Below are 19840 nucleotides of genomic sequence, written 5' to 3' on the forward strand. Positions count from 1 at the left end.
CGCAAGCTAATTCTTAGACATTAGGGGCCTGATTCTCAAAAGAGATGCGCAGACTTAACTGCTGTTCAGCCTGCTTATCTCTGTGCCTAACTTTGGAAACGATTCTCAAAAGGCTTTTTCCAAAGTTAGGCAGAAAATCTGACATGTGTAAGACACTTACACGGTCAGATTTTAGGATGCAGTACCGCATCCGCCACTGGGGGCATTTCTCATTGAAATGCAGCTTTGCGTATGCAAATGAGGACTTAAGCAGATTTTCAAAGCATTTCATCACTGTGATTTCTGCGTAAGTTCCGAATTTGCCTGCGCAAAACTAGGGCTGGTTTTATAATGTGGAAAGTTAGTCACACATTGTAAAGGCCCATTCCAGCGACGGCATTTGGTATGCATTCCCGAGGGAGAACTCCACGGCAATTTTAAAATTCAAAACCGGCATGGGTTCCCCCCCAGGAGCATACCAGGCCCTTAGGTCTGGTATGGGTTGTAAGGAGACCCCCCCCCACGCCGAAAAATTGACGCAGGGGGTCCCCCTACAATCCATACCAGACCCGTATCCAAAGCACGCTACCCGGCCGGTCAGGAAGGGAGTGGGGACGAGCGAGCGCCCCCCCCTCCTGAGCCGTGCCAGGCCGCATGCCTTCAACATGGGGGGGTTGGGTGCTCTGGGGCAGGGGGGCGCACTGCGGGCCCCCCCACCCCAGAGCACCCTGTCCCCATGTTGATGAGGACAGGACCTCTTCCCGACAACCCTTGCCGTTGGTTGTCGGGGTCTGCGGGCGGGGGCTTATCGGAATCTGGGAGTCCCCTTTAATAAGGGGGCCCCCAGATACCGGCCCCCCACCCTAAGTGAATGGATATGGGGTACATCGTACCCCTATCCATTCACCTGGAGGCAAAAAGTAAAAGTTAGTAAACACACAACACAAGGCTTTTTAAAATAATTTATTATTCTGCTCCGGATGCCCCCCCTGTCTTCTTTATTAGCTCTATTTCCAGGGGGGGCTTCTTCTTCCGCTCTCCGGGGGTCTTCCACTCTCCGGGGGGGGGTTTCTTCTTCCACTCTCCGGGGGGGGTTTCTTCTTCCGCTCTCCGGGGGGGGCTTCTCCGCTCTCCGGGGGGCTTCTTCCATCTCCTCCTTTCTTCCGCTGTTGACTCGGCGAACCCCGGTTCTTCTCCAGCTGTCCGGTGCCTTCTTCTTCAGCGCTGGCTGCCTGCTATGTTTGTGTGTTAGCTCAATTAGTAACAGGCAGCCGGCGCGGTCTTCTGTGACGTCAGGGTCTTCTGTTCTTCTCCCCTCTTCCGATGTTGACTCGTCGCATCTTGTCGCTGTAATGATGGAAGCGCGCCTTGCATCCCATTTATATAGGCATCACCGTCCCATCATGCTCCGGCAGGTACCCACGTGGTGGGTGCACGTGGGTAGGCACCCACCACGTGGGTACCTACCGGAGCATGATGGGACGGTGATGCCTATATAAATGGGATGCAAGGCGCGCTTCCATCATTACAGCGACAAGATGCGACGAGTCAACATCGGAAGAGGGGAGAAGAACAGAAGACCCTGACGTCACAGAAGACCGCGCCGGCTGCCTGTTACTAATTGAGCTAACACACAAACATAGCAGGCAGCCAGCGCTGAAGAAGAAGGCACCGGACAGCTGGAGAAGAACCGGGGTTCGCCGAGTCAACAGCGGAAGAGGGGAGAAGATGGAAGAAGCCCCCCGGAGAGCGGAGAAGCCCCCCCCCCGGAGAGCGGAAGAAGAAAAGACCCCCGGAGAGTGAAAGACCCCCGGAGAGCGGAAGAAGAAGCCCCCCCTGGAAATAGAGATAATAAAGAAGACGGGGGGGGCATCCGGAGCAGAATAATAAATTATTTTAAAAAGCCTTGTGTTGTGTGTTTACTAACTTTTACTTTTTGCCTCCAGGTGAATGGATAGGGGTACGATGTACCCCATATCCATTTACTTAGGGTGGGGGGCCGGTATCTGGGGGCCCCCTTATTAAAGGGGACTCCCAGATTCCGATAAGCCCCCGCCCGCAGACCCCGACAACCAACGGCAAGGGTTGTCGGGAAGAGGTCCTGTCCTCATCAACATGGGGACAGGGTGCTCTGGGGTGGGGGGGCCCGCAGTGCGCCCCCCTGCCCCAGAGCACCCAACCCCCCCATGTTGAGGGCATGCGACCTGGCACGGCTCAGGAGGGGGGGGGGGGGACACTCGCTTGTCCCCACTCCCTTCCTGACCGGCCGGGTAGCGTGCTTTGGATACGGGTCTGGTATGGATTGTAGGGGGACCCCCTACGTCAATTTTTCGGCGTGGGGGGGGTCTCCTTACAACCCATACCAGACCTAAGGGCCTGGTATGCTCCTGGGGGGGGAACCCATGCCGGTTTTTTCTTTGAAAATTGGCATGGAGTTCTCCCTCTCAGGAATGCATGCTGAGCGACGCTGTCATTTTTTTTTATAATTATTTGTTTTCCCGGCGCGTCTTTTTTTTTTCACCCGTCGCAACTTTAGTGTCCCGTCGAAATTCTCAAAGCCGCCCGGCGTTAATTACGTTCGCGCGCTGCACGTCGGGAAAATTACGTCATACGCATGCGCAGTACGGCCGGCGCGGGAGCGCGCCTCATTTAAATTTTAAACGCCCCCAGGAGAGGAGGACCGCCTTACGACGGCGGCACTTAAGTTACACGGCCTGAAATTTCTAGGTAAGTGCTTTGACGATCAGGCACTTGGGTAGAAATTTTAAGTCAGTGTAACTTAACTGCTGAAATTTAAGTTAGGCAGGTTTTTTGAGAATTTGGCCCTAGAAGGCTACTGAGCCACCAACGGTGAGGGAATGGATTACCCTAATGGGTGACACCATACGCTTGGAGAAATTTATCTCACCATAGGGGTCGGTCAGGGAAGTTGGACAGACTGGGGGCACCTTGGCTAGATACCCCCGGCCTGTCCCCTGTTGATCTGGTGTTGGATCAGCTGTTGAGGTAGAAGCGGGGTGAGTGACGTAAACACCGGGTGAGCGGAGTGTGTGACCTTCTTGTGGTATACGTGACTTATAGCGCTGCGGGCTTCTGCAATGAATATCCCCTGTGAAAGTGAGGCCTGAATTTTTTTTTTATGCATGGTAACAGGTGTTGGCAGTACTGCCACTGTATCCCTCTTGCAATGCAGATTGTGTTGAATGACTACCTGTGGGTCCTGTATAGGAGCTGTGAAACTTTTCCCTTTTTTATTTTCCCTGCTGTGTAAGTTTTTTTGAATGCATGTTCTGCGCTATAAGTTTTTCATTCAAACTGAATCGCCTCGGGGCGCTTGGTATCCATTTCCTTCTATACGTTGCCCTCAGAATAGATGGGTTTTGAGTTTTTTTCGCGTTTGCATAGTCGAGTCTGCAATTGATTATTGTTCCCACCACAACTGCTATGTCTTCTTTTGGGATAAAGGTAGTGAGTCTGCGTAGAAGGCGCAGCAGATGGTGGGATTCGCTGACTACTGAACTTTATTTGTGCATCCATTGTCATTTGGGAGTCAAAAGTGACTCCAAGTCTTTTGACTTTGGTGCTCAGGGTGATGGTTTGACCCAAAAGGGGCGGGGGTGTCCATGTTGTCGTGGCAAGTCTTTCGGCTGGCATTGAGCAGAAGAAGTTCTGTTTTTAAACCATTAAGTTTTTAAGATGACTCTCTGTCATCCCATTTTCTATCCCAAATTTTCTATAAGTAAGGCATTTCTCTAGTCCGAGATAATGATCCTTTTTGTTGCTGATGTTGCTGATTCTTTTTTCTATGTTCCGATTTTTATGTTTTGTATTTTTTCTTCTCAATGAGTTTCCTTGATTTGAGAAAAAGGGAGAGAGAATTTGTTGTGATATAGTATAGTACAGCACTATTTATGACAATGTCTTTAATTCTGTATGGGAACAGGTTACCTTGCTCTGTAACCTTTTGTATGAGAAGTGTAATGTTAGGTTAAAGCCTGTACTCTGTATTCTTTCTGCTGCACACAGTGATGTGAATATTTGTAACTATGCTAGATTTTTTATGTCAAAATAAAAATGATAAGCGCTTCGGATATGTGATAAGTGACCACAACAGGTGTAAATAAACAATAAATGTGAGTACATAAATCACAAACAAATATATACAAAAAATAGCTACTCCAGTAGCCAATATATAATGCAACTGAGTGAAAACTAAAATGACATAATGTCTGGGACTCTAATCACCAGCGTGCATCAATGTGCAAATATAAAGTAATCAATAAGATAGAACAGTCTATATAGGGGCGTGAAGATAGTGTGCTAGATGGTAGACGTCTTCTCTCTGGTGACTGATGCTAGTATTGGTATCCACAAATGGTCTCGTAGTTCTCCTACCTTATAGGTGCTATATATCGGCATATAGTTAAATTCCTCCAAGGTGCGGGTCTCGCTGCTTTCAATATTGTTCCCTCTGGTTGCTAAGGTCTATCCAAACTGTCAATGCTCGGTGATTCCAAGGGTGCAGGTGAAAACGGGAGAAAAGAGGGAGAGAAAGCAATGCCTCCAATCGTGAAGTGCGTTTAAAAAGGGGGGGGTCTTTATTGTAGTACAAATGGACTCTTACATGTATCGAATATGTGCAAAGCAAAAAAAAAAACATAAGGACGCGGCGAACGTGTTGCCGTCTTGCGTCTGCTGGCCTTCCGGCTTGTGCGGGGTATCTCGTGCTCTCGACTCCCTACGGCGTTGCGTCACGTGCCTCGTCAGGGGAACTGGAGGAATTTAACTATATGCCTATATATATATATATATATATATATATATATATATATATATATATATATATATAATATAGCACCTATAAGGTAAGGGAACTACGAGACCATTTGTGGATACCAATACTAGCATCAGTCACCAGAGAGAAGACGTCTACCATCTAGCACACTATCTTCACGCCCCTATATAGACTGTTCTAGCTTATTGATTACTTTATATTTGCACATCGAGGCACGCTGGTGATTAGAGTCCCAGACATTATGTCATTTTAGTTTTCACTCCGTTGCATTTTATATTGGCTACTGTAGTAGCTATTTTTTGTATATATTTGTTTGTGATTTATGTACTCACATTTATTGTTTATTTACATCTGTTGTGGTCACTTATCACATCTGAAGCGCTAGATTTGTAATGCTATGCCCTTGGGTGGCAATCAACACCCTAGATATATATAGTGCCACATCCTAATAAATGTTTGAAAGATATGGTAGAAAAGATGGACTTAATAGGCACTACTTAGAAATGTAAAAAATGTATTTAAAAAAAATCTGCAAGTATATACAATTTGAAGATGCCAAATGCATCTATTGAAACATATAAAACACAAAATAAAAACAAAATATCAAAGTATAAGACCAGGTGAAGAAACCACAGGTGAAGGCTTATATTATCACTGTCGCTCAAAAGTGTGACGATTGGTATTGCCTGGGTCGACACCGTCAAAGTCTTGACACATATAGAAGTTGCTCAAAGGTTGCTTGACATGTTTCGCGGATCAAGGCCGCTTCCTCAGGAGCATTTAAACTACAACATAGGAAGAATAACAAACAGAAAAGAAGAAATATATTAAGACATATGCTAAAAACAGATCCCAATATAGGGATCGTGAATAAGCATTAGATAATTATTATTGTACACTCACCAATCTAATGGTATTATTGGAGAATGTCTAACGTGATCGTTATGCACTTCCAGTAGTTGTAAACTCAGCCCACCTACACCCAGCTGGGTGAGGATAGATGGAAAGACGTAGCGTCCTATACTGTGTGCTGCTGTGGCCAAAAGTAGTTCAGCTGGTGCATAAGGGGGTACAACGGGTAGCTAAATTAATAACTATCTTGGATTCATGGCACAGAACACTAAAATTTACAGCACCCTTATTCAAGGGAGGTAAGAGAGCAGTCAAGGTGGCTATCTACAGGTTCGCTGTTGCATTGTTACTAAGGTATATTAACATATACCTGATTGCCATTATATGTCCAATAATAGCAGGTATGCTTGAGGTACAAGGCACTGCCATAGGTCATATATGCTTAATAGAGGTGGGGCTACTAATGTTGTATATACTGTCAATAATCCATATGGTTATTTTATGCCTAATACAAAATTATCCATTTTGGTAAGTTGTTTAAATGCTGATAAGCTCCAGTCTATGAGGTCAAAGTGTACCAGCCATAATAAAAATATATAACAATATACTCTAAACCAGTGGTTCTCAACTCCGGTCCTCAGGACCCACTTACAGGCCAGATTTTAAATATTACCTTGAGGAAAAAGTTTCAGTTAATTTCAGTTATTTTGAAAACGTTTCAGTTATTTTGAAAACGTGACCTGTTAGTGGGTCCCGAGGACCGGAGTTGAGAACCACTGCTCTAAACCAATGTTGGATTTTGATAGGGCCAATAAAGCCTTATATTTTTGACAATATGTATGGATATTATTGTTTGTTGGGAAACCCTGACTGAATGGGTAATTACTGTGTGTGTGTGTGTGTGTGTGTGTGTGTGTGTGTGTGTGCGTATGTGTGTATATATGTGTGTGTGTGTGTGTGTGTGTGTATATATATATGTATATATATATATATATATATATACATACATACATACATACATACATACATACATACATACATACATACATACATACATACATACATACATACATACATACATACATACATACATACACACCCATGGATGCAGGGAATGTAGATGGTACAATTGGATATTCACTTCAATTGCCCATTTAGATATTGATTGTATACTTGCCTTGTTCGTTGTAAAGGAGCAGTGCTAGTACAGAGGCTTTGGGCAGTGGAGCCCTTTAGGCTCTTTATTGCAGCTGAGACAAGTCTGGCAAACAGCGAAAATGTTGCATATTAGATCACACTGAACGTTGGACTAATTAATGAGACTGGCTGGAATCAACATCCAGATGGTTCCGTTGTCACTCGCCTTCATCTGTAGTAAGGGCTATCTGATGACAGGGTATACGATGTGGCTGCACTCTCCAAATGACAGCTGGAGAGTGAAAGCTCACATCGCTTTAAATGTACCCCGCTCGCGACAGACGTGCATCTGACGTCACGCGAGCCGGCCACATTGCCTTCCGTGCATGCGCCATCGGGGACTGCTGGCAGGCTCCGAGGCGCTACTATGGGCGGAAGTGCTGAGGGACAAGATGGAATATGTCCAGATGCCATTGGTCAATGCCGACCCACCTGACTACCCTAGGGGGAGGGAGGAAGGATGCGGTCCATCCAATGGCTTGGGTGGCTGCTTATGCATCAAGCTGACCATGTAGCACACTGCAGTGAGTCATAGGATGTTAAGCAGGGCTGTGTATCTCTCCCGGGAGGCATATGATCACGGTGTCATTCATATACATCAATTTTTTTATGTGCATATCCATACCTCGCTAGAACCATGGTGAGGTCCTGCAACAAAAATAAACAATGTTTAAAGGTAAAACAAATTTACTTAAACGTATTACTGAAAACAAATGTAAACTTATTTAATACAGGTTGACTCAAAATGAGATTCCTCATATTCAGTCTTTTGGTACTGAACCTGTTAGAAAAGTTCCCAGCTAGAACCTATAATTTGATACTATTTAGATTTATATTGAAAGGGATCATTCAAAGATGAAAGTAGGAAGGAATTGTGTATAGCTATAAAGCTATCTCAATAGAAATACTTTGTTAGAAGGAAATGTATAGCTACTAAAAAGAATCCATATCGGACTACCCTACATGTTTATTGACATTAAAGAGAGTGGGCAACATATCGGGCTTCTGTAGTATGTTGAATAACTTAGAGAGTGAGTTTGTACACAGGGATGATGGCCATTTACAAGAAGGGACGATACGACCGTACTTCATTTATTCCTGGGGATTGCGTAGCTCCCAAACTTTCAATCCAGAAAGTTTCCTTCTGGAGAATTTGTTTATCCCAATTTCCTCCTCTTGGGGTATAACTTCAAGAATAATGAATTTGTCTATTGAGGTGTCAAACTTGTGGTATAACCCTAAATGACGGCTTACTGGTGTGATTATTTTAGCATATTGCGAGTAGTAGATATGATCGTATATGCGTTGTTTGAACTGTCGTATGGTTTTGCCGACATAGAATGCTCCACATCGGCATGTCATAAGGTATACTACTCCTTCTGTGTTACATGTGGCATGGGAACGTGGCCGGAATGATTCGCCATTGGGTAATTGAAAAGCTGTACCCAGGGGCAGTAGGAACAATGTCCACATACATCGAGACCTCTGGTAGATGTAATTTTATTACGTTGTGGTTTATATTCACTTGCAGTTAGTCTATTGTAACTATATATGTTTTTTTTTTTTTCAGTAAATGCCTTTTCTGATTTAAAAAAAAAAAAATCCAATTTTTTTTTTTTTTAGGTAGTTGAATACTAAATGCCTTTTTTTTTTTTTTTTTTTTTAATTTTGGAGTTCAGACCACGAACATTCCAAGATAAAATGGTAAGGATAGCCATCATTGCTGAATAAGCGACCTAGGAACTCTCGATCACCACCAGTAATTTGTATACATAAAACATCATTTCAGTAGACCTTTCAATATTCATTTTGTGTGTTGGAATATTTAGAAAGACCTCCTACACCATCTAGTGGAGGGAGATCGGAACCACATGCTTTTAAAACCAAACGATGGGGGAAAAAAATAACACAAATGGGAGGACTTACTATGGTATTTCTCCCCAACCTGGCACCACACCCAAACTGCCATTGTGGGTTGTGAACAGTGGAACAAAAGTGTCTCAGACCAGAGTCCATTTGTACAGAAAAAAAAATAATGGTCTCTGCAGGTCTATATTTCCCCCAGATTGCTCCGGGGATACCATACTTAAACTTGTTACCAACTTTTCCCCCAACCTACCAACCAACAGCATGTACAGGAGTGAGAATTTCACTCTGGGATGTTAATGAGCCTAAACAGTTTAAATACCGCCGTCCATACTCGCCGGTAGAGTCACTATGTAGGCCCAAACTGTTTAGAATGGGGCAGAGGGGGAGCTGACAAGAGACTTTGCTAACCTTGCAAAGGAGGGACAAGCAAAAAAGAGCACAGTATGTAAGCAGCTTATGGCCAGGGGGTCATCCTCTAGGTAATTTCTCCAGCCACAGCAACGCATCTTCAGGGGAGGTGAAGAAGCAGACTGTCTCTCCATCTTGCACCCGCAGCCGAGTGGGGAACGGCATACTAAACTCGCTTTTTTTTTTTTTTGCGACGGTTGAGCTTCACATGGTAAATAGCGTCTTAACTGCTGGGTGTCCACCGACATAGTCTGGGAAGATCATGAGTTTCGTTCCCTCATAGCACATCTATCTTCCTGGCTTTTCTCAGGACCAGTCCCTGAAATTTAGGAGCCGTAGGATAAAGGTCGATGACAAAAAAGGCAATACACTGGGCATGTGGGAGGAGGGTGCGCAGCAGGTGCTCTGTAAAGGCTGTCAGATCAGAGCCTTCCACTCCCTCTGGTAGCCCCACAATGCAGAGATTATTTTGTGTCCTCTGCACGTGCCTCTAGGGCAGTGATGGCGAACCTTGGCACCCCAGATGTTTTGAAACTACATTTCCCATGATGCCCTTGCACTCTGCAGTGTAGTTGAGCATCATGGGAAATGTAGTTCCAAAACATCTGGGGTGCCAAGGTTCGCCATCACTGCTCTAGGGTCATCATTTTTGTTTGCAGTGTGTGGAGAGAGGCGGCGCACTCTTGCAGCGCGTCCTCTGTGTCCCCCACGCAGCGCTCAGCTTCTGTTGGCCTAGTGTGTAAGCGGTCGATATCCTGCTGGATCACGCTAATATCTAGTTGCATGGATTCAATCTTACCCGTGAGGGTAGCCTGACTGGCTTTGATGCAGATGATCACAACCTATCTACTCACGCAGTGGCGGGTCTGTGTCCTCTGTTTGATACACCATGTTTATGGCTGTGGTGTGAAATGGTCCCGCTTTGATTGTAGTTTTGGGTACACTGAGTTTTGTGGGGGGGGGAAGCCAAGGCTCCCTTCCCTTAGTTATTCCGGTCTTAACAGGAGGTATGCCCCTTTGCAGGCAGATTACAGCACCCGATCTGCAGGGAAACGGTGAAAAGAAGGACAATGGCTCAGAGCTCACTCAATGTGCGTCTGCCTCAGTGTCAATCTCGGAGAAAGGAAAACTCTTTGCCTACAGTTAAGGAAAGGTTCTGCTGGGGGACAACATGAGAAAGCGGAGGAGGGAGCGAGATGGTAGGAAGGGATTGAAAGAGAAGTGGGAGAGTCAGTGCTGAACTGCTCACTCGGTACCTGTAGGCTCAGCCAGTGGCTTCATATTTTGGCTCCTTGATTAAAACGTTCCCACACACATACAGTGAATGGATTGGCTGCATGGAGAGAGGTGTGAGGGTACAGGGAGGAAGAGCAGATCAAGCCTCTCCTATTTGTGTGGGGGGTGGGAATGTGCTGTCCAGACGCTCGTAGCCCAGGCTTAGGTAAGGACAGAAAGCACACTCATGTGAGAGATACAGCCAACATCCCCAGTGCTAACTGCTAAGCATGACGCTCTGTGGATAATGGAAGTTTACAAGGCTAAACGTCCCCTCCTTCTAATTTTTCGTTCATGAACGAAAACATAATTGATGTGGTTTACTTTTTTCCCCCCTTTTTTTTTTTTTTTTGTTTTCGTCACTGTAAAAAGGCCGCTGATGAAAATTGACAAATGTTTTCGTTGACTAAATTAACACTGCTTGGTGGACCTCCCAAAGATGCTTACCTTCACATCCCAATCAGGGAAACCTTGCGGAAATTTCTGAGAGTCCTGGTAAAGGGGACGGGTGTTGTGCTTCCAATCCAACGTCCTCCCTTTTGGTTTGTCTTTGGCCCCACCACATCTTTACAAAGATGGCAGAGGCACTCCATAAACTGAGATTAATTGGAAGCAGTTTTGAGGAAACCACTTATACTCAATACTCTTCTTGCATAAACTAGACTGGTTGGTTGGTTTAATCCTTGAAAAATTCCAGCTAATCCCAACTAGGGGTTCCAGACTGAACAATAAGGGAAGCCATGAGACTGATGTGTCCTATGGTGGCTGCAATACCGGTTGTCCAGTAGGCACGGTTGTATTCAAGTTCCATTCAAAGATGCATTCAAGTAGCCTGGATCATCCCATGCGCCTGAAAGCAAAGATCAAATGCTATCTGCCGTGGTGGATACTCAATCCAGCTCCTGTTAAATTTGGATAGTGATCACATGGAATCTAGCCTCTCGCCAGCGTAACTCCAAAGGTCCTCTAAAGATCCTCCCTGGTCAGCTTCGGTGGATTGTCTGAAGAAAATCCTGTGATTCTCATGAGCTCCATCCGCTGACTTTAATGGCTTGGATGTTGTCGCCCTGAGTCCTATCACTGCATATAGAAGGCTGGTTTTGCCTACTATGAGCAGTCTGTCCTTGCAAGTACAACACAGGACCTAGCTTTACTTTCTCATTCAGAACTAGTTCTTCAGTTGTCCCCGAGTACTCTCAAGGGCCAAATTTCGGCCAAATGATTATTCTTTCAACGTCTATTGGTCTGTTAAAGACCTACATACAGGAGGTAGCTTATGTTTTCCCCCAGTCATTCTTCGGTAGCTCCATGGGACTTTAGTATACAGGCTCCACCCTTTGAACCCATCAGAGTTGTATCCTTGGCTCACCTTACTCACAAGGTGTCTTTCTTATTGCTATCACCTCTTTTCAGCTTCAAGCTTCTGCATTGCAAATTTATAGGTCTGTCATCTAATCTTCAGTTCACATGTTTACTAAGTTTTTTACTAGTGGCTGTTTAGGCTTGGACATTTTTGCCACAAGGTGGCACAAGTGGCTATTTTGAGTTTAGTCTCGCCCTCATTATTGGTTTTACTGATGAGTTGGCTTTCATGTTGTAGTGTTGTGTTTTTTTTTTTCTCCCCCTTTCATTGGTATTGGGTATGTCCTCATAGTCCCTGAATCTGCCTGTGTTCTGTACAGTTTGATCAAGAAAACTAGATTTTTGACTTGCCTGTAAAATCTATTGCTTTTTAATAACAATACAGAAAAATACAATAATAAAAGCACTGCGCACCATTGTAAAACCAGTGCAGTCCTGTCGCCAAATGAAAAATCCCCAATGCTGTGGTAATGTAAATGCAGGGCCAGAGATCCTGGGTGATGTAACTGACCAAATATGGTCATGTTTGGTCAATGATGTTACCTGGGATGAGTGACTGTTTTTTTACTTTTTAGAAAACCGAGGGTAGGGAAGGAGGTGTTTGTTTTTGTTTTTTTTTGTTTTTTTTATATATTCTTCTTGCCATTTGTAGTTAGAAATGCATGCAAGCAGAATTTCTTGGTGTCCCTGGATATGTAAAAAATTAGTGTCTTTTTTGGAACATACTTTAAATATTGGGGAAAAGGTGCAGAGATTAACACTGTTCTCCATGGTTAAGGTTTTTAATTTAAAAAGTCAGCAAAACATTTTAACAGGAAATTAAAGGTTCATTATTTTCTTTCTTTCAGAATTTTGCCTGCAGAATTTTGTTTACCTCATAGACTCAAACCTATTGATAACCTTTTTCATTTTTTTTAGATGTTGTCAAATTGACAGTTAAACACATTTACATGTATTTATTTTGTTGTCTCAGGATTTGGCTACAGGGATGGTTGTCCTTCCAGTTCTTCTGGGCCAACACTTGAAGACAGGCCTACAATAAATTGGGGTATGCTTCGAGAAAATAAAGCCAAATATGAAGCAATGAAGTGGGCTGGTATGTAAATTTAATATATATTTTTAAATATATGGATTGATTTTGCCAGTGTTAACTTGGAGAGTTTAAAAATTTGTAATGCTGAAAATTTGCTGTTTGAAATAATTATGTAACTTTTTTTATAGGCTTACTTAAAATTCCTTACTATCTATATCGCATTTATTTTTTTAAATGCTTTGGGACCAGCTCTTTAACTGCTTGCTGACTAGCCGCCACAGTTACACTGTGGCAGGTCGGCTCTGCTGGGCGAGATCACGTAGCTAAACGTCCCCTCGCCGAGCAGCCAATAGGGGCGCGTGCCGCCGGAGATGCACACGCGTGCCCGGTGGTCGCGATCACCGACAGGCACCTGTGATCGCTCGTTACAGAGCGAGAATACCACACAGCTCCCGGTCTTGTCAGGGGGGGAAATGCCTGAGCGTCTGTTCATACAATGTATGAACAGCGATCAGTCATTTCCCCTAGTCAGTCCACCCCCCCTTCAGTTAGAACACACCCAGGAAACATGCTTAACCCCTTCCTCTCCCCCTAGTGTTAACCCCTTCCCTGCCAGTGTCATTTTTATAGTAATCAATGCATTTTTATAGCACTGATGGCTATAAAAATGCCAATGGTCCCAAAAATGTGTCGGAAGTGTCCGCCATAATGTCGCAGTACCGATAAAAATAGCTGATCGCCCGCCATTACTAGTAAAAAAAAATATTAAGAAAAATGCCATAAAACTATCCCCTATTTTGTAAACGCTATAACTTTTGCGCAAACCAATCAACGCTTATTGCGATATTTTTTTTTTTTACGAAAAATATGTAGACGAATACGTATCGGCCTAAACTGAGGAGAAAAAATGTTTTTTTTTTTTATGTTTTTGGGGGATATTTATTGTAGCAAAAAGTAAAAAATATTATATTTTTTTCAAAATTGTCGCTCTATTTTTGTTTATAGCGCAAAAACTAAAAACCGCAGAGGTGATCAAATACCACCAAAAAAAGGTCTATTTGTGGGAAAAAAAGGACGCCAATTATGTTTAAGAGCCACGTCGCACGACCGGGAGGTGACCGGTGGGTTGTTCTGCCTTGCAGTACACAGCGGTGGGGAAACATGGAACCTGAACCTGGTGTTTCTGCCCCAGCAATGCCTAAGTTATACTTTAATCCCCCTGCCGCACCTGTTGAGGCAATGTCGGCTGTCCTTGAGGTGTTTCTTGCCAGGTTTGAAGCAGTTAGTGCCCAGAAGGGGGGTACAAAGCACCCCCACCTGAGCCTGCTTCTGGGGATATCTCTGACACAGATCTGGTTCTGTCATGTCAGGTGATGCAGGCTTACCCACACGGACTGTGAGGATGACTCTGCCTCAGGGTCAGTAAATGATAGGGAGTGCGTGATACTCATAAACTTGAGGATTTGGCAGGGCCACCGGTCCCTTTTGGGTTCCGCAAACCGCCCAGCACCGCAAAAGTATTTCCCTGTATTCCATATTTTGAGCAATTGCTATGTAAGGAATGGGACACGCCACAAAGTTTTTGCTGTTCTAAAAACGTTGCGGTCCGTTATCCCTTTGAGGAGGACTTTTTGAAAAAGTGGGTCTCTCCTCCATCAGTGGACCCTCCCGTGTCCAGACTGAGTACAGCCACCACATTGCCTGTGGAAGGGGCTCCCACTTTTACGGACCCCACTGATAGAGCGGGCCACAGCCTCCACTCTATGTTCACAGTTGTGGGTTCGGCTGTGAGACCGGTTGTGGCCGGGTCTCTGGTGTCGCAGACACTGACTGAATGGGCAAAGTTGTTGCTGCAGAAGCTGGAGGAGCAGGATGCTTCCGAGACCTGCAAGGACCTGGCTGAACAATTGGTTCAGGGTCTAGAATTTGTCTGTGAGTCGGCCCTGGATACGCTTCCCTTGCTTTCCAGAGCCTCCGCCTATGTGGTGGTACTACGCCGCCTTGTGTGGCTGAAATGCTGGTCTGCGGACCAATCCTCCAAGAAGGCCTTGGTGGATTTGCCCTTTAAGGGTGAACGGCTTTTTGGGGCATCCCTGGATGACATCATTAAGGATGCTACAGGTGGTAAGAGCACACTGCTCCCACAGTCTGGGAAGGGCAAGGAGCCTCGCCGTAGGCAAGAGCCCTCTTTTACTACCCCAAAGCGTTTTTGTGCGCCCAGTGCGGCGGGAACATTTTTGCAAGGTGCTAAGGCGCCCTCTGCAGGGCAGAAGTGCCCCTGGTTCCATAAGCCTAACGAGCCTGTGGACAAACCTGCTTCCGCATGAAGGTCTGCCCCCGCCCGTGTCTCGGGTGGGGGGCCGGCTTCGCGGCTCAGTGGAGGTCTCTTCTCTCCGACCGTTGGGTTTGCGAAGTAGTTTCCTTGGGGTACAAGATAGATTTTCTCTCTTGTCCACCAAACAGATTTTTTCTTTCCAACCTCCAGCTTCCTCCATCTCGCCAGCAGGCTCTGTCAGGGGCTGTCCAGGATCTTCTGGTCAGGGGAGTGATTGTACCAGTTCCCTCGTTGGAATGGTTTCAGGGGTTTTACTCCAATCTGTTCGTAGTACCCAAGAAGGAAGGGGTCCGTCCAATCCTGGACCTCAAGGCCCTCAATTGCTTTGTCAAGGTGCAAAAATTCCAGATGCAGTCGATTCGCTCGGTAATAGCAGCACTCCATCAAGGGGACCTACATGTTCCCATATGCACGAAGCACCAGAAGTTTCTGTTCTTTACGATCGGAGAGGGCCACTTTCAATTTGTGGCCCTCCTGTTTGGCCTGGCCTCAGCACCACGGGTTTTCACCAAGGTGCTCGCCCCAAAACTGGCCCTATTGAGACAGCGAGGGATCGCTATTGTGGGATATCTGGACGACCTTCTCCTGAGAGCTTCCTCAGGCTCAGAATTAGAAGAGGACGTGTCTATCACGTGTCAGACTTTCCAAGAGTTCGGCTGGCTTCTGAATATCCAGAAGTCAGTGTTGGTTCGTCTCTCTGCGTCTGGAACAGTGTTTCTCAACTTCAGTCCTCAAGGCACACCAACAGGTCATGTTTTCAGGATTTCCCTCAGTTGAAACGGCTGTAGTAGTTATACTAAGGCAGTAAAACTGATCAAATCACCTGTGCAAAATAATGGAAAGCCTGAAAACATGACCTGTTGGGGCGCCTTGAGGACTGGAGTGGAGAAACACTGGTTTGGAATACCTAGGACTAGTACTGGATTCTGCGGAGGCGAGAGGTTTTCTCCCAACAGAGAAACTCCAGACACTGCATTCTGCGGTACAGCAGTTGTTGACCCAGAAGTGGTCGTCTCTTCGATTTCTGTATGAGAGTTCTGGGTCTGATGGTGGCCTCTTTCGAGGCTGTTCCTTATGCCCAATTCCACACCAGGGAACTACAGAAGGAGATTCTGTCACGTTGGGACAAGCTCCCGTCTTCTCTGGATTACCAGATTCAGATGAGTCAACTGGTCAAGTCTTCCCTGGTATGGTGGCGGACGTCTCCAGTGCTTCGGACCCGGAAGTCTTTTCTGCCGTGCCAATGGACAGTGGTCACGACGGATGCCAGCCTCTCCGGCTGGGGGGGGGGGGCGTTTGGGGCACCCAGTCAGCCCAGGGGCGCTGGACTCTGGAGGAGTCCCGCCTTTCAATCCAATGTTCTGGAGCTCCGAGCAATCAAGCTGTGCCTTGCCAGGTGGTCCCTGGAGCTGCAGGGCCGACCGGTCAGGATCCAGTCCGACAACGCCACGGCCATGGCGTAAGTCAATCAGGGAGGCACACGAAGCTCGGCTGCAGCGCTGGAAGTCGCGCACATCCTTCGGTGGGCCGAGAGGTCTGTTCCAGCTCTGTCGGCCGTGTACATTCCGGGTGTTCAGAATTGGCAAGCCGACTACCTGAGTCGCCAAACACTGGACCCAGGAGAATGGTCACTTAATCCGGAGGTGTTTCGGAGTCTGTGCCTAAAGTGGGGCACTCCAGACGTGGACCTCTTAGCGTCCCGTTTCAATCGGAAGGGACCACGGTTCGTGGCCAGGTCGAGGGACCCGTGGGCGGATGCGTCAGACGCGTTGGTGGCACCTTGGGGTCACTATCGCCTGATTTACGCATTCCCTCCTCTGAAGCCTCTTCCTCGTCTGCTGCGCAGAGTGGAAGCCGAGGGGATTCGAACAATCCTGATCGCCCCAGACTGGCCGTGCCGCTCCTGGTACACGGACCTGGTGGCAGACGCCCCCTGGCGTCTACCCCTGAGAGAAGATCTTCTGTCGCAGGGTCCGATTTTCCACCCTGCTTTACAGTCACTGGCTTTAACGGCGTGGCTGTTGAGAGCCAGGTACTGAAGGACCGAGGCTGCTTATCTGCTACGGCTCCGTTCCGGAAGTCGGACTCACTGTTCGTGTAGGTGGCTGGTCCCAAAAAGGGTCTGGCAGTCTCGTCGGCCACCATTTCTAGATGGATCTGACAGGTTGTGCTTCAGGCCTATGCCCTGAAGGGGCGGGCGCCTCCCTTTCGGGTTACACCACATTCGACCAGGGCGATTGGTGCCTCTTGGGCTTTCCGGCATCAAGCCTCTGTGTTACAGGTGTGTAAGGCAGCGACCTGGTCATCGGTCTTGTTTTGCGAGGTGGATGTGAGTGCATCTTCTGATGCCTCCTTCGGCTGCAAGGTGTTACAGGCGGCAGTTTAAAGTTGGGAGTTCCTCCGTTTTGGGTAACTCCGGTTTTGTTTGGGGTGTAAGCTTGGTTTGCTGTGGTGTTTTCCCACCCCTAGAATTTTTGGACACTGCTTGGGGACGTCCCTAAGGTCAAAGGCTGCTGTGTCCGTCCATGAACGGAAGAGAAAATAGGATTTTTGTACTCACCGTAAAATCCATTTCTGAGTTCATGGACGGACACAGCACCCACCCCTCCTTTTGTTTGTACTGCTTGTTACGAACTGGAGCTGCTAGAGCAGGGTGTGGGTTATACCCGGGGAACCACGCCCCCTGGGAGGAGCTGCACTGAGGAAAGTGTTAACACCTAAAGTGCTTTGTTTCTGCCTAACTCTCCTGAAGGAAGCGGATAAAACCCTAAGGTCAAAGGCTGCTGTGTCCGTCCATGAACTCCGAGAAATGGATTTTACGGCGAGTACAAAAATCCTATTTTTTTTCCTCACGCTAATAGCTAATATTAGCGTGAGGAGAAAAAAAAAAAAAACGATCGCTGGCTTGTTCACAAGGGACATCGGTCCCGAAGAGGAAGGAGGCACATCTGCCTCAACTAAGTGCCCAAAAATACCCCCTCCCAGTGCCACAGCGCCCACAGTGCCACCTCTCAATGCCCACCAGTGCCGCCTTATCGGTGCCCACCAGTGACGCCTTATCGGCGTACATCAATGAAGGAGAAAAATTACCCGTTTGCTAAATTTTATAACAAAAAAAAACATGTATTTTTTTTAATCTGTATTTTTTAAAAAGTTTTAACAAAAAATAAAAACCAGAGGTGATCAAATACCACAAAAAGAAAGCTCTATTTGTGGGGGGAAAATTATAAAAATGTCATTTGGGTACAGTGTTGCATGACCGTGCAATTTGTCATTTTGCGACAGCGCTGAAAATTTAACTGGGCAGGAGGGGGGGTTTCAGTGCCCAGTAAGCAAGTGGTTAATGTTTAATCTTATAGTAGAATCTAATACATAAACATTGTATTGAGATCTGATTACTAGTTTTGGGTTATTGGATTTGATGTAAAATATGGTCAAAAAAAGGTTACAGGTATAGATTGTCCACTAGGTGGTGTTAACAACTTTACATCAAGATGTTAAATGTATGCATTTTTATACTTTATAATTTTATCCTTTATACTGTTTGGAAAAATTAGAACAGACTTTTAACCACTTAAGGAAAAAAGGAAAATTGCGCTAATCGAATATAAATTAAGTGAATAAATGGGAAGGCTGCAATAGCGTGAACTAACACAAAACAAATATAAAAAGAAAGAAAAATTGCGCCAACCAAAGGACTTCACTGTTTATATTATTGTACTACTGGTTGGCGCAATTTTTCTTTCTTTTTATATTTGTTTTGTGTTAGTTCACGCTATTGCAGCCTTCCCATTTATTCACTTAATTTATATTCGATTAGCGCAATTTTCCTTTTTTCCTGATTCTCCATTTATTATTATTGCTGCTTATCATATTCTGAAATATGGATATTTTCGATTTCCGGGCCAAGAATATGGTCAAATTGGATGGTGTTTTTGAGGTATATAAAGAGGATGAGGGTGACCTTGGAGGGATCTTTACGAGATTAAAAAACCTCTTGATATCTGAAAACCACACCAAATGGGATATTGCCTATTTAGAGACCTATATTAAGCTACAGATGGTCCCACGTAGCCTCCGATGGGATGTAGCACCCCAAAAGGGTGATATAGACCTTGAGGAGTGGTATAAATATTTTAATCAAGCTGGGGTATCATTCCTCAAATTTTTGGTCTCTAAAAAGACTAGCAAATTACTAAAATTGGATGAAGAGGTTAAGGTGATCAAGGAGAAACTTGGTCCCCTTGCCACCAATGATGAGTATAAAGAAAAATCCCTTGCTCTTCTTAAAGTCCTTGAGAAAGAGGATAAAGAACAGAGGGTTAAAAAAAAGAAGAAATATAATAGGGACCTTGGGGACTATCAAAGTGAGATAGTTTTCAATTGGCAGAAAAAACTCTTGGAGGAGGCGGCCAGATCCAATTCCAATGAGATGGACACCTCGGCCCCACAGGTTGTTGGGGGTACTGTGGGTTTTTCACAGATCTCCCACAATGCCCAGAAGAAAATTCTCAACAACACTAGAGGAAGGGGTGGTTCCCTATACCAATCTCCTAGAAGGACCCCAAATGTCTCAAGAGGTAGCATTGCCCAACAGCATCAAAGCCGCCCTACGATGCCCCCTGGCCCACCCCACAATCAGGGACCGGGTCCGGTCTATCAGGGCCCTCAATTTAAATCAAGAGGGCACAACTCTCGTGGTAGAGGGTGGAGTCATAATCCTCTAAGAGGTAGA

The 19840-nt window shown here is 45.7% G+C and overlaps 1 protein-coding gene across 4 annotated transcripts in view; it reads left to right on the top strand.

Annotated features, from left to right (window-relative positions):
• Positions 1-19840, top strand: part of DDX43 (DEAD-box helicase 43) — a 263226-nt gene that overhangs the window by 58210 nt on the left and 185176 nt on the right. For all 4 annotated transcript variants that reach the window (XM_040349947.1, XM_040349949.1, XM_040349950.1 and 1 more), the window contains exon 4: positions 12711-12833. In XM_040349947.1, coding sequence (XP_040205881.1) covers positions 12711-12833 — 123 coding nt within the window. The remainder of the gene's footprint in view (positions 1-12710; positions 12834-19840) is intronic.

This window comes from Rana temporaria, chromosome 4 (genome assembly GCF_905171775.1).
Source record: "Rana temporaria chromosome 4, aRanTem1.1, whole genome shotgun sequence".
Taxonomy (NCBI): domain Eukaryota; kingdom Metazoa; phylum Chordata; class Amphibia; order Anura; family Ranidae; genus Rana; species Rana temporaria.